This window comes from Acipenser ruthenus, chromosome 3 (assembly GCF_902713425.1).
Source record: "Acipenser ruthenus chromosome 3, fAciRut3.2 maternal haplotype, whole genome shotgun sequence".
Classification (NCBI taxonomy): domain Eukaryota; kingdom Metazoa; phylum Chordata; class Actinopteri; order Acipenseriformes; family Acipenseridae; genus Acipenser; species Acipenser ruthenus.
The window spans coordinates 76,564,475-76,589,067 of record NC_081191.1 but is presented as its reverse complement, the minus strand read 5'-3'; the positions used below and the strand labels follow the sequence as shown (position 1 = coordinate 76,589,067).

The 24,593-nt window shown below is 36.0% G+C and overlaps 2 protein-coding genes across 2 annotated transcripts in view; one reads left to right on the top strand and one right to left on the bottom strand.

The window, feature by feature from the left end:
- nsmaf (neutral sphingomyelinase (N-SMase) activation associated factor) overlaps window positions 1-8,663 on the top strand; it is a 34,865-nt gene extending 26,202 nt beyond the window's left edge. The window contains exons 24-31 of the mRNA XM_034921102.2: window positions 195-262; window positions 1,435-1,502; window positions 2,403-2,526; window positions 3,379-3,462; window positions 4,023-4,173; window positions 4,737-4,839; window positions 5,391-5,500; window positions 6,141-8,663. Of these exons, the coding sequence (XP_034776993.2) occupies window positions 195-262; window positions 1,435-1,502; window positions 2,403-2,526; window positions 3,379-3,462; window positions 4,023-4,173; window positions 4,737-4,839; window positions 5,391-5,500; window positions 6,141-6,235 (803 nt within the window). The 3' untranslated portion in view covers window positions 6,236-8,663. The remainder of the gene's footprint in view (window positions 1-194; window positions 263-1,434; window positions 1,503-2,402; window positions 2,527-3,378; window positions 3,463-4,022; window positions 4,174-4,736; window positions 4,840-5,390; window positions 5,501-6,140) is intronic.
- Window positions 8,664-9,475: 812 nt separating this feature from the next.
- On the bottom strand, window positions 9,476-16,907 carry sdcbp (syndecan binding protein (syntenin)). The gene is made up of 9 exons (XM_034058959.3): window positions 16,756-16,907; window positions 15,595-15,669; window positions 14,590-14,674; window positions 14,148-14,257; window positions 13,726-13,887; window positions 12,857-13,032; window positions 12,589-12,760; window positions 11,823-11,914; window positions 9,476-10,100 (listed from the first exon to the last, which is right to left on the bottom strand). The coding sequence occupies exons 2-9, from the start codon at window positions 15,643-15,645 to the stop codon at window positions 10,046-10,048; spliced, it is 903 nt and encodes a 300-aa protein (XP_033914850.3). The 5' UTR covers window positions 15,646-15,669; window positions 16,756-16,907; the 3' UTR covers window positions 9,476-10,045.
- Window positions 16,908-24,593: the final 7,686 nt, after the last annotated feature.

Here is a 24,593-nt window from a genome sequence, read left to right as displayed (position 1 = left end):
TACTTTGTATCTCTTGTACTTTGTTTGATTCACAATTTGCTATCTGAATTGTTACAAATTGTTATCTGTCAGGTGGCTTTATTTTCTGCCATTTGATTCTTTTCAATGGTTTCTGTCATTTAATTTTTGAAAGTGTAATAATGCATTAACTGGAATTCAGAACTCTAATAGTTGCTGATATTTTTCCCTTTTAGATTCAACCCTGAAGATGTTTTCCAAAGAATCGAATGCATTGAAAAGAAGCATGTCTTTTTCTAATATGGTAATTAAAGGGCTTATTAAATTATAAGACCATTCAGGACTTAGTCACAACTGATTAATCAAATTCAATAATTAATTTCTGTGTTTATTGTACTGTATTTAAACCTAACACTGTTAGTGAGAATTGTTTAAATATTGCGAAACTATATATAGAGAGAGAGAGAGAGAGAGAGAGAGAGAGAGAGAGAGAGAGAGAGAGAGAGAGAGAATAATAGATGGGCTTCAGTGAGTTACAGGAAAATCATTTCATCTAGGGTTTCTGTGACGTCATAAATTATGAGACCGAAACCCGAGATGGAATTGTTTTCCTGTAACTCACTGAAGAGGCCCATCTATTATTTTTTCATAATACATGGATACCCTTGTGATGCTAATATTAAAGAAGAGAAGGTTCAGCAGTACAGTTCGTTTTTTTAAACGTAGTGTTTCAGTGCTGTACAGATGTTCTGTGTCGTTATCCGTTTCTCCAGTTTCAGTGAGATATGAATGTACCAGCTTTACATTTTTTTTTTTTTTTTTTACGTATTCTCATTTTGTTGATCATTAATGAACATTTCTGTACTGTGGGTGTTGTCGAGTGATTGAAAACGAGACATTTTGTGTTTGAATTGAAAGTGATGGTCTCGAGGAGTCTAATGGGTCAAAGTTCAAGTATATTTTCCTCTAGAGGAATTATCACTTTTTGACGTCACTACTGTGGTATTATGCCTTTTTTTTTTTTTTAGAATGGTGCAGGATGCAAATATAGCCTTCATCCATATATATACATATATATATATATACATATATATACAGTGGAACTCTGTTTATCCGTGCACTTGGGGGGACATAGGTCCATGGATGTGTGAAATAAATCCGTGGATAAATGAGGTGTCATTGCGTGTGACTAGAATATGCACTAATAAAATACAGAAACTAGTAATGTAAACCAAATTAGCATTTACTGGAGATGTGTGCAATACAATGTATTACAAAGACTCACATGGTAAAAGCACAGCCGTGTGATGTGCAGGGTGAGCCAATCATAGCAGGTTTGTATATATATATATATATATATATATATATATATATATATATATATATATATATATATATATATATATATGTATATATATGTATATATATATAAAATGACAGTAAATAAATAAATAGTGGCTTTCTCAATTTTTTTAGGCTCTATCATCTTGCTTGATGCTTCCAGAAGATACAACAGTTGTATGTTCATCATGGGATAATAACGTGTAAGTATATGGTTTTCTAAAAATATTAATATATATTAGAATTAGGGCTTCTGATTTTTCGGTTTTCAACCGATAAAAACCAATGTAACACTCCCGATACAAAAAAATTGAAATCTGGGTATAACCAATAAACACAGGAAAAACAGTGGAAATGGTTACTCAATTCCTGTTGACCACCCCTTCCCCATTAAAATAAATAAATAAAAATACCTTTCCCAGTGCAGCTGGGCAATGTCTCCTTCTACTTCCTGACTTGTATCTGTCATTGATTTGATCTGAATACTTTGTTTGCGGGATTTAAAGCTGTATTACAGTTAAAATGCAGAGCATTTAAAACAGAATTGCAAATTGTGGCAAAATGTAAAAAAATGCCTACACACAAAAACCCCAGAAGAATGTGCCCGTGACCATAAGGATTTCGTTGTGGAAGACAGTAAAGGAAAGAAGGTACAACTTAAGTGTGCAAGTGCTGTCAAGTTACTACTACACATATTTTGACAGAAAAAACTGCCCAAGCGTTTCGGAAATTAACCGAAAACAATAATTTCATATAGTGTATAAAAAGCGAAAGACCTGAAAAAAAGAAATGATTTACATAAAACTCGAAAATAGCTAAAAAATAAGCACTGAAAAATGAAATTAATAAAAACCAAAAAACAGAAGCCCTAATTTATAATGGAATTTTCTTCTCTCACCGTTAGCTAAGAAAAAAGCACTGTAAATGAATTAACTTGCTATTCAAATTAAACCATGACTGTACAGCAAAATTCATGTGTATAGACATGTTTATTTCTTCCAAATAAAAGTGAAAGACAAGCAATTGGATAGGTTATTCAGTTACAAATACATGACACTATTGTTCTACACATAAATGCTTAATGTTGCCTTTTTAATTTCCAGATATTTTTATTCAGTTGCTTATGGAAGAAGACAGGGTACTATCATGGGACATGATGACGCTGTGAGCAAAATCTGTTGGCGTGACAATCGATTGTACACAGCATCCTGGGACTCTACTGTTAAGGTGTGTCAGTCTTCCTGTCCTCCTTGTATTGTAGATTCTATTAACTCACTATTCTAACTGCCCTTGTCCATTACGAAACTTGGAACACACGTACACTGTACTTTCCATTGACATGTACAGTTTATCATGCTTTTCCAATACTTAAGCTATGCATATAGTATTGTTAAATTGTTAACCATGCTTTCACTATGATACTGTATGTCTTTATTATGTTATAGTATACCACAGTTAGTTTATAAGAGGTATTCCTTCTCCTTAAATTAGTATTTAGTTTATTTAACAGGTGCACTTAAGAGATAGAACCAGTTAAAGCCATGGCTTCAAATCATAGGAGCTCAGTTATAGTAATGATCAGGAAAAGCAAAAATGACACACAAGTACTTACCCATATTAATCCCCCATGTTGGTAATTGACTAAAAATTAAAGCTAGAACTACTAGATTCTGCAGTAGTGGTAATAGTAATGTTAAAGTGTCCTTTGGTGTTATACAAAATTAGAGAGCATCTGATTTAATTGCACATTATGTCCTATAGTTATGTCTTTCAAAATGTGGTATACGCCAGAGATCACATAACTTTACGAGTCTCATGCCCCCAACTTAACTACATTCCTATGATGAAGATTATGCAGATAGATCTACAAGGACAGTAATGGAATTCATATTGAAACTAAATCTGTCCTAAAGGATGAAACATATCTTTATGTGCATTAAAAAGGAAAAACGTAAAAAGCATACAAAAAATAACATTGAATCAGGAAATTGTACTTAATTATTACTAAAAATACATTAAAAGATGTGGAGAACAGATATGCAGGAAACAATACAACCCTTTTTCATGTTTGTGGTATAGGTGTGGAGCTGCACTCCTGACGATATTTCAAGCAACAACAGAAATCAATTTCAACTTTTGGCTGAGCTCGAACATGAAGCTGGTGTAAGTTTTATAAGAAACAAATACTGGTACATCTACAATAATTGTGCCTAATGTAAATTACAAGGCCCAACAAGATATACATTTAGCTTGCATTTATTACATTTTAATGGTTTGTTATTATTTTTGTAAGCTGAATTTGAATACCAGAGCTTAGAATAAAACACAGAGTCATTTACAAAAGACTACAAGGCATTCATTTTAAAGAAAACTGCCTTACAAAACATAATGCTACCCTTACACGAATGTTCATGGCATTTTAACTGTGAAAGATGCTTTACATTAAATTGAGCAAACATTTCTAGATAACTTGAAGAGAATATTTATGTAATTTAGTCTACATCGATCATGTGTAAAACACAGTGGATTATTACATAAATAATTCAGTTATTTGTATTGTTTTCTAAACCTTAGCCCTGTTTTAATGCTGTTTAGATTTAAGGAGTGTTTCGTTAATTGTAATTAAGACAGTTATTACTGGGCATCAAGGCTTTACTAAAAGCACACAAGCATGTGTAAATGATGTTGTAATTATGTGCACAATCCTATTCTCCATCTTTCAGGTAAATGCAATGCATTTGAACCCTGCAGGAACGATGTTGGTATCTGCAACCAAGGAAGGGTCTGTTAGCATATGGGACATCACTACGTTCGGGTTGCTTCATCAGGTTTCATGCCATTCAGGGACAGTCTATGATATTGCTTTTAGCCCTGGTATGTTCATGTATTGTATGATTTATTATTTCTCTTTTTTTCCTACCCGGGATAATCCTGGGTTTACCCCTAAAAATAGGTGGTCATGGCAATTCAGTGGGATTCCGCCCCCGGTATAAAATACCAAGGGTGGCTTATCCCAGCTGATGTATCCAAATGTTCAATAAATGTATTTCAAACATTAAGCTTTTTAATGATACTGATAACTTTATTTTGTATTTAGAATCATGACAAGGAATGTAAGTTACGTTTATTAACGTACTTGTTTAATTTAGAAGACAGTAACCAGATATGTAAATAAGCAGCTCCTATTTTTTTTAAATTAATTGCATGGTACTCTTGTGTCAGTCTCTGAACCAATGCTATCGCAGCACTGTCACAAAACCTACAATTTATTAGCCCTTGCATAACAAATGCAAAATGGTTTGGCAAGATACACGCACAAAAAACCTAAAGTAAATTAGATTTGAAAGATAAAAATGAGGATTATATTTTTGTTACTATTTGGAATTGCTGTAATGTTGACTTTTTTCTTATTGTGACTCTGGTTTCTTTTCTGACAGATAGCAGACATATCCTCAGTGTCGGAGAAAACAGATGCTTGAAAGTGATTGATGTGCAAACAGGGATGCTCATTTCCTCTGTAGTTTCAGAGGAGCAACAAAGGTAAACCGTCACTGCATCACTGTTGAGCCTGAAGTGTTGTTGGCTAGTTGGCGAAAGACAGAAGATGGGAGGTTCCCACCTGATGACTCCTGCGAAGTGCCCTACCCAGTCTGTTCCAGACGGTTGTCATGCTAAGGCACTAGGGAGGCTGCACTTTGGTTGATCCCTGGAGCCAGCATCACTGCTGTTTATGTGTGCTGATGCGCCAAAGAGGCTGCAAATAGGTTGATCCCTGTAGCCAGTATTGCACTTCAGCCATCAACACCGGGTCAGTAGGAAATCCATGTTACCTGGCAGAGGTAAAGCAATAAAGGCTCATATTTCAGCGAAGCTATGTCTTGGTTGGTCCACAACACGACTATCTCATTTTGTCTTGGCGAAAGCAGAGTCCAGTATTAGCATGACGTAGATATCAGCTACTCTCATGTAATGAAAATCAAAAAGTGTTATATTCACAGATGCCTCTGCTACTTGTGCACTGTCAGGTTTATTCACAGTATTATGTTACACTGTCCTCAGGAAGTATTAATTGAACTGACCTGTGTTAACAGGTGCTTCTGCTGGGATGGGTACACTGTTCTGTCAGGTAGTCAGTCTGGAGAGCTGATGATATGGGACTTAATAGCTGGGAAGTTTACAGAAAGAATTCCTGGGCATTCAGGTTTGTATAAAATAAAATACTTTAAATATACTATTATAATGTGTCTAATCAGGCAGCTTTGTCTTTATTTAAAACAGTATCAAGAACTAACCATCTACCTAGAACTACCTTTTAGCTGTTATATGTTTACATGCAGCCTTAAAATATTTACACTATTTATATATTATAATCACTGCACATAATAATCTTGATCCCCCAGCCATGGTGACCAAGCCTAAAGTTTTATCAACCCGAGAGTGTATAAACAGCTTAAAGTTGTCATCCTCTATATATTATAAAACAATCTAATAATTACTACAATCCTTTACAACTTTCTAAACATCAGTATTTCTTACAAAAGCCGTAAAACAGAGACTTTGCTAATCTAGTCTGTTACATGTGTCTATAAAATAATCTGGCATCTTGAAGAGCTGCTCCTGAACTCTGGTCAAAGTACAAAAAAAATCATATATATATATATATATATATATATATATATATATATATATATGATTTTTTTTTTTTTTAATATGCAAACTGAAGACCCCACCCTGCAAAACCACTAAAACATACGACAGCTTTGAAAATTATGTTTAAACCTGTATGGAGCACTGCATCTTCAAACTAAACTGTTTTTTTTTTTTTTTTTCTTGGATTGTAGGCCCTGTTACAACCATGTGGATGAATGAACAGTGTAGCAGCGTCATAACGGGTGGAGAAGACAAACAAATAATTTTCTGGAAACTGCAATTTTAATACTTCTTCAAGTGCCTTTAGTTTTGAAAGCTTAAAATATTTAACAAGAATGCTCATATATTTTAAAATAACTACATATCACTCTTATTTTTCCAATGTGTAATTGTGACTTGAGAGATATGTCATGGAGAATAGTCTGCACTAGTTTACAGTTGTTGTTTTAATGTTTTATGACATTATAGGGTACGATTCTCCACTGTGGTCAAGTTGCACATTCAGTTAATTCAGAGTGGGCAGTATGATCACAGTGGGCAGTATATCCCTTACTAGTATGCACTAAAATGCAATATTATGCTGACATAAAGGTGTGTGCACAGTGAAGAGATTGCTGTGTCTCAGTAAGAAAGACATTTTTCTTATTATTTGTTGTCTATTATTCTTTTTTTTTGTTCTCCTCTGTAAGAATATTGTTTTGAAGCTTATGACGTGCCTTCGATAATTTAGGGCATTCTTGTTTTTTAAATAGTCATGTCTGACAATGATGCAAACCGAGTACCGTATATAAATGAAATACAGTGGAACCCCAGAGTTACGAACACCAAACCTATGACCTGACCGGTCTAATGAACACCCCGCTTTCAGCCGGAAGTATGCAATCACTAACCATGAGTGCAATGCAACCAGATAGCCGCTCCTAATAAGATAATTACTGTATCAACAAATGTATTTTCAAGCCAAAGGAGCTAAGCTGCACGAATGCATTTTGTTTAAAACACGCACTACGTTAACCCAGGTTTTCATGGACGTTTCAATGTGTGCTTTTGTTAGTTACAATTTTAATGGTAACTTAAATGTAGCCTTTTTTCCATTTATAGTACTGTTTTAAAGACTTTAGAGCCATAACAATACGAGTATTGTATTACTGTAGTGTATCCTTGTTTATTCACCAGATTGAGGGTGTAGATAGCAGGTGTCCACATTTAATAAAACCATTGAAAATTCATATTTAATTTACAACCATTTCAGTCTTAAGAACATCCTCCATTCTCAAGGTGTTCGTAACTCTGAGGTTCTACTGTATACAACTATTTTAAGCTAATAATGTAGCCGATTTTAGACTATCCTAGTAGATGACCCTGTATTGCAGATACATCTGTCTGAATTTTACAGGTGACTCCAAAAATGGTGAGTAGGTTCATGTGGCAAAACTGCTTTGATCTCTTTAGATTCAATGAATTAGTATGTCTGTAATATACCTGCATGAACACTTTATACTACATACTGTTAATATTCATGACGTTACAAAGTGGTGTATATGCAATCAAACACCAAGGGCTTTATTTCAAAGACAAGGCAAATGCTTCAACAGGTTTGAAATAAAAAAAAAGCCTAGAACATGTGTATTAACCTGCATCATACAAACGTCATTGATTTACCCCACCCATCATCCAGTTTTATGTAGCCCTTAGCCTGATGCTGTCCCACCCTAGTCTCCAGCAGTAAACTGTGTATTTTTGTCAGTCAACTCATCAACAACGCTGCTATGTAGAGTATCATAAATTTGAATATACAATAAAATGATGCATGCAAATGTTATTTTAAATGCAGATTTAACATTGTAACATATTGCACTATTATTTATATTGTACACAACTTAAGGTGTATTATATTTACAGTATGGATCTGAAGCTCAAATTTAGAAAGGTTGTCATTTCGTAAATATTAGGAGATGCCATTTACACCATGTAGGGTTGTTTTGTTTTTGTTTGTTTTTTAAATCAGACACGTGCTGTCAAAGCCATTCAAACTAAGTTGACTTGCATGACCACATTTCATTGAGGATAAGATCTAGTGTCTGTTGACAATCATTCTTGTGTGGATAGGAAATGGGATAAAAGATGAGTAACCTTCTTGATTATAATATTATCATTCCAGTAGCATGTGTATTTATATTTTTCTCAACATCCAATTATTTTTTCTCATTCCAAATTCAGTGGTGTAGAACTGGAAAGACAGGTATGAATTCTATTCTGTAGTAAAGAACTACTAAATTTCAACAACATAGTGAGGAATAAAAATAATTTCTGTTGAAAAACTATGTATGTCGCCATGAAATAAAAAAAATCAAGAAAAATAAAATAATTTCGGATTTGATAGCAATTTCTGAAATAATAAGAACACAAAAACTGAACATTTCCTTAGTGGGGGAATGGCCCGTTACTTCAAAGGTACACTAGCAGTGGCCTGTACTATTTAAAAATAGTTTAAATGACAATAATAAATTTGGTCTATGGTATTAAGATTATTTAATTTAACTTATACTGGTTTTACCTTATACTGCCAAGTTTAAAAAACATGTATTCCTGATCTTTTTGTTTAGTTTTGTTTTATCATGTGTATACATCTTTGAAAGCAATGCTTGGGGCTGGAGTGTTTTTGGAATTTTGCCTACTCAAGTAATAAAACTATTGCACAGTACAAACCATTATTGACAGTTCTGTGTTTTGTGACATTAATGTTCATTTTTAAAGTTAACAACAAAATAATGTAGGTACTGTGTATAGGTCTGGAGTAATATGAAGTTGCCAGCTTCAATGGTTTATGAAATATTAGCAGTAATAGATGCTGCGGTGGTGGGTTTGCACACATACTGTACAAGCTCTCCTTGCAGCGATACTTAAATATTATGACATTGATTAGGCTTTTGTTACTGCATTACTGCTGTAGGTTTCTTTTTTAATATCATTATATATTTGTCTATTTCCTTCCTTGACCTGCAGCAAATTACAATCATCAATTTGTCAGTTTGGGTTTATATTTGCTCTAGAAACAGCAACCCCCCCCCTATAAACAAATTACTTTGTCACACAAGGCACAAGTATTTGGATGAGCCTCCGTTTAGAGGAATTGAATCGACTCCTCTACCTTCAAACTACCTCTGGCCATGTCAATGATACAGACCACATGCTTTGACATACAGTCTTTATACTTGGTACACAGCTGAATTCTAAGATTCTCTCAAAAAAGTGTAATTATAGGTGGTGTCCAGTGAACATTAACCATTTCAGTGCCATGTTATTTTAACCTCTGGCCATATTAATGATACAGACAGCTTGCTGTCAGACAGTGTTACAGTTGGTATACTGTGTATTCTATGTTTCTCTCAGTTCCATTAGAGAGGCCATACAGTAGAAATTTCACCACCACATAGTTTTAACCTCTGGACGTTCCAAATTATATGACATTCCCCTTAGTGTATGTCTGTTCACATTTCAAAGAATACATTTATGCACTCAAAAGCATTTTTCAAATATTTATTTAACTTGCTTATAATACTTTAAGGGAAAAGACAGTTAATTCCATTCTACATAAGTTTTACACAATACCAAAAACAACTGTAAACAGAATAAAAAAAAAAAAAAAAAAACTATTTTGAGTTCCCTTTTGATATTCATGAAATACTGTAATTATCTATTTAAGAATCTTTTAAGAATTAAGGCAGAAGCTGATAGTTTTTTAAAGAGAAAAAAAAGCTTTCCTTACTATCTTTAATAGCGTGCATACTCTACTGTACATGGGCATCCTCAGTAAGGCTTGCACCAGACATTTAATAGATTTGTAAACAAGCAAAATGATCTGCAGAAGATGGTGACAGTATAGTTAAATATTCAGATCTGTGCGTGGATCAGTGCAATACATAATGCCACTGCCTCCATGCAGTAGCTGCCTAATGTTACATTTCCTTCCTGAATATCAAATGGCTCATATATAGTGACTTCAAGGCAGCGCCCTGGAAAAGCAGGAAAATAGGACAGCCTAAGCCCAGCTAAAAGGCTGATCCTTCATGACCTTTATAGCTATTGTCTGGAATTACACTTCAGGAACAGAGTGATCCATTAGACTCTTCACAATGCTGGAAGACATTCTGAAATTAAAACAAAGTGTTAAAATTTAAATTATAAAAAACACAGCATGTCCTACATTGTGAGATGGTTGCATTTACTATCAGACACTATATGCAGCAGATTTAACAGTGCTGTATTATACCACCCGCAAGTCCTGATGTATTTGTTCATATTACAGAGCCATGCTAAGAAGTGCCTCCTCTTTTCTCATAAACATTCAATTTCATACATTCAATTTCATACATGTACAGCGTTCCTGGGCCATCAGCAGCCCAGGGACCCAATGTAAATTGGATAACATTTCAAAATACCATCAAATAATAACTTGAAATGGTTTAAAGTAGTGATGGGCACCAATATTGATATGATATCGATATTGTTCGATATCGATCATTTCCATATTGCGATATCGTGGGATTTAAAAATAATTATTGTGTGCTTGCTAATACTACTAGCTAACAACTACTTAATACAAATGCAGTATAATTATGTTTATTTTATATTAAGATACACCCAATACATACCAATCGTCAGTCAGTCTCGTAAGCAAAGAAACACCACAGAGGTATTATTTAACCAGTTTATTCCATTGATTGGTATTTTGGTACCAAACACTACTTGCATGCTGCATTAAGTTTGGCACTATCTGCCGTCCGTAAAGTGTTGTCGGCGTTGTGACGAATTTTACATTTTGTCAGCGTTTCATTGAATCTTGTCTGTGCGATTACTTACGCTATTATTCATTTATTCATCACTGTGGTTTAAATGTAAACTTTTGGTATTATAAATGAGATGTACTTTTTAGACCTAAACACAGTATAAAAACATCTCTCAAAATAATGCAAAAGTCGGCATGACACCGTACTTAATACTTTTAGAGGTGTCGTGAGTCAGCATTTATACGCAGAGCAGCATAAGATTTAATTACTTCCAGAATGGCTAGAAAATTAACAACCTCGAAGTGTGCAGTGAAGTTTGGAAATATTTGGGTTTTGAGGTGGATGATGATGGGAATTGTAAAAAAATATAAGACCTTGATTTTCTCCATGGATATTTATAAAGCAAAGCACCACTAAGTTAAAGCGACTTATTGCTTTTCATATGTAAATTTATACCACAGGAGTGAGTCTAGCGTGGGTGGGATACATTGTTTTTTTTATCTCACTGGAGTGGGATAACAGTAGGGTTGCCACGATATCAAAATTACAGTATATATATATATATATATATATATATATATATATATATATATATATATATATATATATATATATACACACACACACACACATACATGATATATATATATATATATATATAGACAGACACACACACACTTTTGGTATAAACAGAATATGTGGTATTAACAGATACAGAGAATACTGAATGATCATTCGTGGTATACGTTTTTATTCTCCTTAGGAGTTGTTGGGGCTCATGATTTACTAGGACATCCTCCTGTGGTGAATAAAAACCGTATACCATGAATGATCATTCAGTATCCTCTGTATCTGTTAACGTATATATATATAAATAATTGCAATTGTGCGATTACATTTTTCTTTGTTTTGGAAGACTTCGATATTATCGATATCGAAATACATGCACAATATTGATATAAAATGTTCATATTGTTGCCCACCACTAGTTTCAAGTTACCAACTATAACCTTGAGAATCTGAGATGTGGGAAAAATCAGTAATGCACGAGTCTGTCATGCTTGCTTATAAATCCAAACTTACTTTTTCATCATGTGTTCACAGATGAATGAAGGCATGACAGTTATTGTTATGACACTCTCAGCTGAATTCAGAATGTCAGAGATCTGAGGGTCCTATAAAAACACATATATAAGCAAACACGTTGATATTGAGTAAATTCAGTTTACTTTAGTATCTCTTGTGCAAATCTGCAATAGATCCTTAAAATTTACCAATAACAGTATGTAGTTGAAATAAAAAGTGTAAAATACTATAACAACTAAAAATGCCTCCATTGGGGGTGTTAAGTCTCCTGTTTAAACTTTAACACATTGGGAATGTTTATATGCAATCAGAAAAGCCATCATAAGAACTCCTTCGTCGCTATTGTATTAGTAACTGCAACATGCATTTGTGTTTAAGGCAGTATGTGTTCAGCATTTAATTGAATGGAAATATAAAATAAGTTGGCCTGCACTGTACCCTTAGGTAAACACTAAGGGTCATAACAAAGCATTTACCACAAAACCAAAAACAAAAAAAGCTTCAAACAAATAACTCTGAAGGTTAACTTCAGTGTTCCTACATGTACAGTACCTTAGTCATTTCTTGCTGTCGACAACATTAGTAATTGTAAAACTCAGTTGTAAAAACGGTGGTAAATGCTTTGTAAATATCGCAAAATGAAACACTAAACTATTATCACCCCTAATCTCCATCTTAAAAGATTTATACATCTTAAAAGATGTATACATCTAAAAGTGTTGCAACTTGTAATTAAAAATACTAAGACTGATGTTTTAATTACCTTAATTCCAATTACATTTTGCCCATTAACTTCACAAATGTTATGCTCAGTCAGAAGCCCATTTCGTGCTGCAGAACTGTCCTTCACGATGAAGGTTATCTTTCCCTTTTTGAAAACAAAGCCCAGATGTCCATTACTGTCTTTGTGCATAGTGACAGTGCGTTCAAAAGGTCTGCCAGAAAGAGAAGAGGAAGGTAAGGTAAGTAATGAATATTTCAGCAGAGTAATTGTGTATGAACGTATGAATAATAGAAGATGAGAATTCTACCTGTCCCGAACAATAAACACAATCCTTCCTGCAGCAGCTTGCTTGAGCACTTTGTGGGCTTTGTCAGTACTCCACCCAGCACAGTTCTCGCCATTGATCTGAAGCACCTGGTCCCCAAAGCGCATGCCACCAAGGGAAGCCGGGGAATTGGCTTGTACAAGTTGTACAAAAACACCCTGTAGGGCAGAGAAAACTGTTTTAATATTGCATTTGTTTTGCATATTGGGCGGGATGGAAATAGGGGACGAGGACTTTGAAAACGATCTTGGGGTTATAGTGGAGTAATTAAAAGTATCTTGTCAATGTGGTGAGGCATTTAAAAAGGCCAATAGAATGTTAGGCTATATTGCAAAAAGCGTGGAATACAAGTCTAGAGAGGTTATGCTAAGATTATACAATGCCCTAATTAGACCCCACCTAGAATACTGCGTGCATGTTTGGTCACTTCGCTACAAAAGAGACACAATTGTACTTGAAGGTACAGAGAAGGGCATCTAGGCTGATCCCAGGACTTAATGATTTGAGCTATGCGGACAGATTAAAATAATTAAATCTCTTCAGCCTAGAAAAAAGAAGGGAAAGAGGGGACTTGATTGAAGTCTTAAATCATAAATGATATAGATAAAGTTAACCCAAGACACTACTTCAAATTTAGCACAGCGAGAACAATAAGAGAGCAAAAGTGGAAGCAGAATAAAAGTAAGTTTAGAACATAAGGTAGGAAGCACTTTTTTTAAGCAGTTATATAAATACATGAAATAGCAGGTGAAGTAGTAGGATATAAAACACTGGAAACAGATACATAAATAAATAAATACATTGTTGAAATAAATACATAAAAAATCTGGACAGATGCCAGGGTTACTCACATTATCAATAGATTTCAGTCGTAATCCTATCTTTCCATCCATGTCTTTGCAGAGAATTACTTCACGAATACCCTGCTTGATTTCTGCTCTACGGATCCCAAAATCACTTCCCGATATTGGTGCAGTCATGTAATTTAATGCGGAAGGTCTTGTAGCTATTTGCTTTAAAATAAAAGAAAAAATTTACCATTATTAAAAGTGTTTTAATAAAACAGAAGATACCAGAAAACATTCAACAAAGTAATTTGAGTTCTTGATTTGCACTTTCAAATTATTCATGCAAAACAGTTAAAATTAATTTATTTTAAATCAATTGTAACAACATGACATGGTCAACAAGTTTATAACACAAATAAAATACGTAATATCTTGTATTACTGTAGCTACCATATTATATACTAATTTTAAGGGCAGAAACATACCCCGGGACAATCTGCTACAGAAAACACTGAGAGATTATGCTGTATTTCTTCTTCATTGAGGTTTAGACCCATGAACTGAGAGAGTTCAGGATACAACTTTGGGTAAAGGCCTATAAAACATAGAGAATACAAGAATAAAGACTTTAGCATAATGAAAGAAAATACCTGAACATTACATAACACAATACTGTATTGGAATGTGTTTTCTGTTATTATGCCCCAAGTACAGTTTAAAAGCAACCAATGCAAATGCCATACAAGAGTGTTCTTGATGCTTTAAAATGCACGTCGATCCAGCATACAACACTTCAATATATCCTGGAACATTTATAGAACAGCAGATCATGAAATAACTATATTTGAATATGTGTTGGCCATCAAAAGCATACATGATTTACATTAATGGATTCAATTCATAACTAATTAAACAATTCTAGTTTACCACCACCAGCCTCAGCAGGGACAGCATTTGAAGGTTCAGGCAGTGCAGCTGGCAATGGTGGGCTAGATTCATAGGCTGCCTGAGCCTGAAAAACAGAAGAGACAATTTGACAATATATTATTATTATTATTATTATTATTTATTTCTTAGCAGATACCATTATCCAGGGTGACGTACAGTATCGCATTACAGATAACAGCAGTTATAAAATACAATAAAATCAGTGGTAAGAACAGATTCAAATACAGTAAATGATTACGTTTGAGAGTGATTACGACTAAGAGCAGTTAAACTTCAATATTTGGTTATAAGAGTAAATTCCATTAAGAACAAGTAGCAAGTACAACAAATGGATAAGAACGATTTCAAATAAGAGCAATTACAAAAGACGTGAATACGGATAACTTTAAGACTAAAATCAAGTACAACATACAGAAAATATAATTATGATTGAGAGCAGTAGTAGAATACAGCAAAGTGTGGAGCAGTTAAGTGCAAGTACAAGATGATGCAAGTACTGATACAACTGGGTGCCATATAGTCCAGTATAGTTGAGAGTCGTGAGGATTACAGATGCTATCTGAACAGATGTATCATTATATATATATATATATATATATATATATAATGTTTTGTGTGATTTCAAACCTAACATTCATTAACTCTACTTTTCATCTGAATGACACTTCTGATACAAACACTGAAATGATACAAATGACTGTAGTAAGTGTTCCTGACAGGAGACTTTTGCAAATGTTGACTTTAAACAATGAGAAACAGTAGTAGTTTATGGTATCAAATTGAACTGACAGTTCATTTGTTTCTGTACTTTTCTACACAAAGCCCATAAAACAAAAGGCAACTTTTCTGGCTACTGCTGAAGCAACTAGTTTTAAAGCAATTTTCACCAAGGTGATCAAATTAAGACTTTCCCGACATATCTGGCTTAATCAAATCATCACGATGTCTTTGCTTGAACTATTCGTGTGAGGGGAAACTGCTTACCTGGATAAACTTATCCACCTTCATGTCTTCTAATGATGGATACAACGACATGGTGCAACAGGTCCTTAACAAAAGCTTTAAAAAAAGTGTGTTACTTGGAAAATAGTTCCCAAAATGTTCATAAATTAACACAAAATTAGAGAAAAATAAATTACTTCATTAAACAAGTAACTTTTGTATTTGTCAGATCTGCTTATAGTTTATCTGAACAGCGCCAGATGTATGAATAGAGCAATATTACTGAACTGTCAGTGTCTCGGTTTGTTGTTGTTTAACGATGCTGTGTCTGAGCGCCAGTAGAGCTCAGGCTGTGATTAAAAGTTGCAGGTACAGGGCTGGTTGCTTTCGTCGATGCAAAGTATTGATTGGCTGGTTTAGGTGTTTAATAATATAAATTTTGACCAGTTGTGTCTTTGTTTAGTATTTAATGTGCAATAGGTGTGAACTAAGCTTAAAAATATAGCAAGTCAAAATGAAAACGCCAGTCCTTGCGCGGATTGATTTTAAATTTGATTCACAGGTGATGCGGTGACGTTCCTGTAACAAAGTTGTTGTTGTTGTTGTTTTTCCCCCTTAAGTTTTAATCTCTGGGGGGTTTTTTGGTGACAGGTATAAACAACTTTTTTTTGGTGACAGGTATAAACAACTCAATTTTCCCCTCTTGTTATTATTTTTTTATTATTATTTATATTAAGATGGACAATCCTATGGCCACACAATCACGAAAATGAAACTGCACTACTTAATAATACATATACTGTAGTCAGTAACGCAATGCACAATTTGAGACATGAGAAAACAGGCTTAGGAAGGTCAAAAATCATGGATTTGGAAGCTTTGTCCTGGGACCAAAAATGTTACTGTTTTTGTTTAGGAGATACTAATCACACAGCTTAGAAATTGTAAAAACATTTCCACATAACTATTAAATGTAAGGTATGATTACATGTGTAGAGCTGATGTTACCTTAAATTGTATTTGGGTGGGGAAATAGAAACAGATGTAATTACCACTGTAATCATATGTATCATCATCAACAACAAACCTGGCTCTCTGGCTATATACATTTCGTTAACCTGCTGTACCGCTATTTGAATTTTAATTTGCTTTGGTAGATTTTGAAATATGTTTTAATAACTCAATATTTTATTTTACACTCACCTTGTGGAAGATAAATAAGACTGCAAACCGTTATAAAAAAAAAATATTGATGCAGCTATACACCCTTTCCCTACACAGCTTCTTCCAGATTCTCTTTCCGGTTTCAATGGAAGTAATCACATAACACCGCCAAGGAGAAGGAAAAAAACGCCGCATCTGCGCAGTCTGACATAATGAGTTTATGACGCAGGTAGGTGGACATGAGACTGGGGAGGTTTCTGTGACTGCGAACCACATGTTTAGAAAGTATGAGGTACTGTAAGCAAATAATCTGGAATGTCACCTTTCTAGGAACATGATGTTCGTCTTTTCTGCTGTTCGAGGAAATGTTATTTTAATGCTACCTCACGTTGAGTAAGCGGCATTCTATAATATGTCAATGCAAAACAACATTTAAGTATTGAGCTGTTACTTAATTTCCTCATACGAGGTCATTTAGATTGATGTACAGAGGTAGTGTAAATCCAAGTCATAAAGTGTTTTTTAGTTCGTATTTGAACAGAACATCCTGTTTTGGCTGTAGTATTCCAAGACCAGCTCGAGAGTTGTCCAGACGCAGGGCTTCTTCACCTTGCAGCTCCATTTTCATAGTAACAAAAAACCAAAGCCAGAAACTGATTTATGTTGTTTATTGCAAAAAAGCAGCCTGGGCAGTCGCTGATGCCAGATCCAAATGGCATGAGGTAACTCCTGAATTTTCTACCGTTTTTGTAGAAAGTAGTTTCCTTCTGTCCATTTTCAACCAGGAATCTTGAATTCCTTAAAAAAAAAAAAAAAAAAAAATTAACTGGTCAACAGGGCCTGCTGTCTAGAAAAAGTAGAGTGCCCAGCAGTTTAAACAATTTAAGAATATAATAAACAGACATCAAGGAATAGCATTTTAGAGTAAAACTCATTCTGGAAAATATTTTACCACAAAACTTCCATGAAATCAACCAAAAAGCAGATAAAATAAACCATTCCTGCCAAATGCAGAAACAACTAACGTGTAAAACTGTCAACTACTGAGACTACCATTGCTGCAAAATGCAAAATCATTGAACTGTAAATTACCTGAATTGAGTCTGCTGCTTAAAGAGCTGGTTCACTAAGTTTAAATTCATACCTCAGGATCTTCATATATGTCAGAATCCAGCGCACCATCTGAGGATACAGGGCAACCCTTTCTCCTTAGCAAATCTTTGAACCAAATCCAAGGTCAAAGTAAAGTTTTCAGTAGCAATACGGATCATAATGGAGGCACTGGACAGGTGCAAAGCTTCAGCTATTATACTGCCTACAAAAGTCCACCAGTACAAGTACAAGAAATTGACTACAAGTCATGAAAATGTAGAGGGAAGATAGTTTAGTACAAGGACGGCAGAGTATAGTTAAATATCTAAGAAGTAAAGAACTTCACTGTCCCTATATTGCTTAATTTCCCCACTAAACAACATCTTCCCTGAGGCATAGAAAGCTGTCAGGAAATAAAAAAAACCAAAAAAACCCTTAAACAAATGTCCTTCATTTGATATAACTTCAGTTGTTAGCTGAAAAACCTGACCATCATTTTTAATTTATATGTTTGGAATGGGTTTGTGCATATTTGCAACAACTGGCTTGTCTATTACAATAGCTGATTTATTAATACAGTGCTACCCTGTTATAGTGTGGAATCGGTTATAGCACGGTAAGGTTGTGGCTCCCATTTCCTTTTATTGTTATTTTTACATTACCGTATTTAAACCCATTTAAGTTTAAACTGGGACATGCAGTACTCATAAAGCTCCCGTGCTTGCACTGTATTTTATTTTTTCGAAAAGCAAAACAAGTAGGAAACAATACAAGTGTGTATACGTCCTTGGATTCTGTGTTATTTATTTACAGTTCACAACATTTATTATAAACAATATACAATTTAAATAAGAGTGGTGTAAACTTTAAACTGGTGGAATAGCAGTTTCTATTATATTGTATACAGTGTAACAACCTGGGATTTATACTGTTACACGACTGGTCTATGGACCCTGTGTGTGTGTGTAAGCAGGGAAGCAGTAAGCTTGCCTCAGCTGGGATTGATTGAAGTCCGGGTAGGTGGGGACATGAAAGCACACATCGACGCCATCAGAGCTGACAGCTGAGTCAGACAAGCTGCTGTGTGAATGTGCAAGAGTGTTTGTTGTTTTTGGTGTGGCCCAGCCTGACAGGGGCCAGGAATAATCGTCCCAATAAACCGCTGATTCGAGTACCTGCAAATTGTGGGTGTCTCGCCCCTGTGTGTATTTTGTTAATTTTCAATGGTTTGGGTTATGTAGCATGGGTGATTTAAAATGTATATTTGTATGTGGGTATGGGTAATGCACACGTGTAGACTGTGCCTGGACTCAATTGAATGATTGATTAGCAATCGAGACCTGGCACAGCTGCATAAAAGAGGCGCTCATTTCTCACTCGGGGTTGGGTGTGTTCAGGGTGAAAGAATGAGAAACGTGAGGTAAGAGACTAGAAAGAGCTGAATAATCTCAGCATGATACTTGTTTGGATTCATTGTTTTGTCTGTGTGTTTGTTTTGGCCATTGTGTCATTTTGCTTTAGAAAAATGTTTTGTTTTGTTTAACCTTTTTATTTATTATTAAAACGTGCAGCAGTGCTTCACTCACAGTACTGTGTCCTGTCTCTTCCTGGTCTGACGTCACCATCAAGCCATCCCTGTCACATAGCCCTACTAATGTTATCAAGCTTAAAATGAAAAAGAAGCAGTCCAGTGGTCAGAAGATTACACAGTGTACTGTATCACTACTACTGGCTATACGCCATTGGAGTGCCAGAAATAAACTTTGTCCTTCAGATCATATTTGGATGGATTTCTAGTTGGTTTGGTTTTGTAGCAAAAATGACAGGGATGATAGTCTCATGCAATTACCCACCATGTCTTTTTTTTTTTTTTTTTTTTTTTTTTTAACTTTGGCAGCATCAGCATACAGATTTGGCACTTCAGCTCAATAGCTAGAGTACATCAGGAGATTCTGCTTCTGCAGCCGTGAGAGCCTTGCTCTAAATTCTTATGTGTTAAACTCACTCCCACTGCATTTCATTTAGTACCTATTCTGCTTATTGCCTAAACCTACTTGGAAGGATCAATCAAGTGTATCAATTAATCATATTCCCTTTACATAATACATGTATATCAGGGAATAAAAACCTGTTCCTTTTACATAACTACAGTAGAACCAAAAAATGTAGTAATCATCCCTGTGACATTCAGATGGACAGTTTTACAGTAAGATAGTGTAACGGGGGAAGTGTTACATGTGTGGGTCATTACTGAACAATACTGAAGCAGACACAGAGCATTGGGTGTTGACACGCTGCACAGGCGTACAGATTTAATAAGCACAAGTGCTGACACTAGGGTGCCTGCTCAATTAGTTGCTTAGCAACACGTCTCCTGTTGCGCGTCCCAGCTGCTTCCATAAAGGCACACATGCACTCATGTCACAGACTGTATATCCACATAATTCAATATTCAACAATTTATACAAAATAATATTAAAACCAAATTTTATCACAGCCAGATGAACAGTTTTCCCGATATACAGAAAAATGTAAAGTGAGATATATGTATGACTGCCTCAAATATATCCACATTGGCTGGGATTTCTTCAAATTTCTTTGTAATGAAATCAACATGCAGAGTAGCTCAGTGGGTGTTAAGCTTTTAGCAGAATTCTTTGATTACTACATAAATACAGGAATTAGCCAACACAGTAGGATACACAACTGCTTGGAAATCAGAAAAATGAACCATATAAGCCAATGAATCAGTAATAACCCCTTAAGTGAAAATTACCGAGACAGCTATGAATGTTTGGAACACTTACCATAGATATTAAAGGTTCTGCAGCTACTATTGTACCAACAGGCATTTTAAAATGATCAGTTCGGACTAGCAGGGTTCAGCTTAGCAAGGTTGTATTCTGTAAGAGGTACTGTGTAAACTAAGCAATCTGTGCTTTACTTTAACAGTGATATACTACTGCACAGTATTTTAATCCGACATATTATTCCATCTTATTAGAAAGTCGATTTTGTTGCTGTCCCAACTTTTGTACATTGACTAAAGGTTGAGAAAACATACTCGTCAGCTCTTAATTTAATATTCATGGTTTGTAAAAATGTTGATACAGACATGTAGGCTACTTATGTTTGAGATATATATATATATATATATATATATATATATATATATATATATATATATATATATGCACACTGGGGGTGTGCTCTGGATGTGGGGATAAGTAAGGTGCTGCTGAGAGGAGAGAGATGACCAGGCTGCTGCTGAACCGAGAGAAAGCTTGGAGAACAGACAGGAAAGAAACCAGAGACTGCACTTAGTTGGTTGTAGCACACGGCCGCAACAGTGTGCCTTGGACTGAGTACAAGGCGGCGGGCTTGACGGAGGAGGCCTTGCCATGTCTATTGACACTGGCACTGGGGCAGAGGCTGGACTATGGGGCATTGCAGCACAGTTTCAGGAGCAGTCTACAGCCCGGGCTGCTCCGCAGCTGAAGCAGGAAGCCGGGGGAGCCACTGAGGGTACTAGCGGCAGTGGTAGAGGGACTAACCATGAAGGCCTATGCACACATGCCGCTACCAGTTTTTGGAGGCCAGGGGGTTCCAATTCACTAAAAAGTCCATCCCTGCTAGTGCTATCATTGACTGCTTCAAGGTTTAAAAAAAAAAATGTAGAGCGGTGGAATCAGTCTAGTTCATAATCATAACATCAATCATTTTCTTTTAATGGAGACTTGAAACAACCAGTGATAGCAGGGGTCTCGATTTAGCTGTCCATTCAGAAAGAGGGATGTAGTTATGGGGAGTGGCATTAAGCTTGCTTCCCAAGCGTAGATGAGAGGAGGTGTCGATGTTTGAGAGCCATTACATTTAAACGTGACTTTAAAAAAATACATTTACTTAAGCATTTTACTTAAAATAATATTTCTAAACTTCTATATATAATGTTGTGCTGTCAAGCCAACATGTTCAACAAGTGAAGAAGTGTTTTGTTTTTTGCTTTTGAATCCCCAGGCCTGGAATTTGGTTGTAGGCTATTGAATTAAATAGAGAATGAGTGATGTTTTGTTACACATCGTAATAACCAACATGTGTGTAAGATGACCACTGGAACCTTTTATCCTGAGCTCAACATCCTTGACGGGTGCAAATCGTTTTTAAAAATAGTGCTTATCTGTTTTGAAAGTTTAGCACCAGAGCCTACTGGTGCTAAATTATTAAATACCGCCCTAATCAGGGGGCTCCCGAGTGGCGCATCCAGTAAAGGCGTTCCGCGCGGAGTGCAGGATGTGCCCTATAGCCTGGAGATCGCAAGTTCGAATCCAGGCTATGTCACAGCCGACCATGACCGGGAGTTCCTAGGGGGCGGCGCACAATTGGCCGAGCGCTGCCCGGGTAGGGAGAGCTTAGGTCGGCAGGGGAAGCCACGGCTCACCTCGTATCAGCGACCTCTGTGGCCGATAGGGCGCCTGTGGTTCTGCAATGGAGCCACCAGATCTGTGTTGTCCTCTGCACTATAGGTCTGGTGGCATCGCTGTGGATCCACAGTGCGAAAAATGACAGCTTGGCAGGAGCATGTTTCGGAGGACGCGTGCTCCAGCCGCGGGGAGAAAACCGAGGTAAAAAAAATTGCTGACGACTGAATTAAAAAAAAAATACCACCCTAATCAAGCCTCCCTTACACTTCTCACACAACACAAACCTCTCCTGTGTATGTGGATGTGTGTGGGTGGGTCATTTGAGTAGTCCAGACCCAATGAGAAACTATCATCTATGGTTGCTAACGAATAAAAAAATAAAAAAATAATAATAACAATAAATTAAACCTGTCTACTGGTGCCAGAATTTAATGTCGCTCGCACTACAGGAGGTACCCTAGCGCGAGAATCTAGCTCCAGATTTGCACCCTTGTCCCTTGACATCTCAATTGTTTCACCTGTCCGAGGAGGAGGTGGAGCTAGACAGCGATTTGGATGATGACCCCTAATTTTTTACCAAACCATTTTTGCTGGTATTCATGTGAGAACCTAATGATAAAAGTTATGTAAACCCCTGATTATAATCTCTCATTATAATCATCTTTTCATCATTGTAAACCACGAGAAATGCAGTAAACATTCTGAATTGACATTTTCATGTAATCAATGCTAACACAAAAAAGACAGATTCTCCTCATTCTTTTAATTAACTTTTAATCAGTCAAGTAGTGTAATAGAACACCCTTGATGCCAGTCATTTCAGGAAATGCAATTTTAGGCAATTGTGCAAAATGCCTGATTTCACAATATGCCTGTAGTATATATACAATGCCCTGCAAAAGTATTCAGACCCCTGACCAATTCTCTCATATTACTGAATTACAAATGGTACATTGAAATTTCATTCTGTTTGATATTTTATTTTAAAACACTGAAACTCAAAATCAGTCATTGTAAGGTGACATTGGTTTTATGTTCGGAAATATTTTTAAGAAAAATAAAAAACTGAAATATCTTGCTTGCATAAGTATTCAACCCCCACACATTAATATTTGGTAGAGCCACCTTTTGTTGCAATAACAGCTTTAAGTCTTTTGGGGTAAGTATGTACCAGCTTTGCACACAGTGTCAGAGTGATTTTGGCCCATTCTTCTTGGTAGATTTGCTCCAGGTTGTTCAGGTTGGTTGGACGACGCTTGTGGACCGCAATTTTCAAATAGTGCCACAGATTCTCAATGGGATTGAGATCAGGACTTTGACTGGGCCACTGTAGGACATTCACCTTTTTGTTCTTGAGCCACTCCAATGTTGCTTTGGCCTTGTGCTTGGATCATTGTCCTGCTGAAAGGTGAATTTCCTCCCAAGCTTCAGTTTTTTAGCAGACTGAAACAGGTTCTCTTGCAGTATTTCCCTGTATTTTGCTCAATCCATTCTTCCTTCAATTTTAACAAGATGCCCAGTCCCTGCTGATGAGAAGCATCCCCACAGCATGATGCTGCCACCACCATACTTAACTGTAGGGATGGTGTGTCTTGAGGCATGGGCAGTGTTAGGTTTGCACCACACATAGCGCTTTGAGTTTTGACCAACAAGCTCTATCTTGGTCTCATCTGACCACAAAACCTTTTCCCACATCGCAGCTGGGTCACTCTCATGCTTTCTGGCAAACTCCAGACGTGCTTTCAGATGGTACTTTTTGAGTAACGGCTTCTTTCTTGCCACTCTTCCATACAGACCAGTGTTATGCAGAGCTCTTGATATGGTTGACCGGTGCACCATTACTCCACTCCCAGCCACTGAACTGTGTAGCTCCTTCAACGTGATTGTTGGCCTCTCTGTGGCTTCTCTCACAAGTCTCCTTCTTGTTTGAGCGCTGAGTTTTGAGAGACGGACTTTTCTTGGCAGTGCCTGGGTGGTGTGATGCAGCTTCCACTTCCTGATTATTGATCCAACTGTGCTCACTGGGTTATCCAAACCCTTGGATATTATTTTGTACCCTTTCCCTAATCTATGCATTTGTATTACTTTATCTCTAACTTCTGTAGAATGCTCTTTGGTCTTCATTTTCCTTCAGATTCACAGCCTGACCAATGATCCTTCAACAGTGGGGATTTTATCCAGAAAATGTGACAGCAACTTTAATGGTTCACAGGTGGAGGCCAATGGTAAGGTAATTGTGTCCTCATTAGGGCAATTTCTTTCATCGGTGTAAACTGGGAGCTTCCATAGCACAGGGGTTGAATACTTATGCAAGCAAGATATTTCAGTTTTTTATTTTTCTTAAAAATATTTCCCAACATAAAA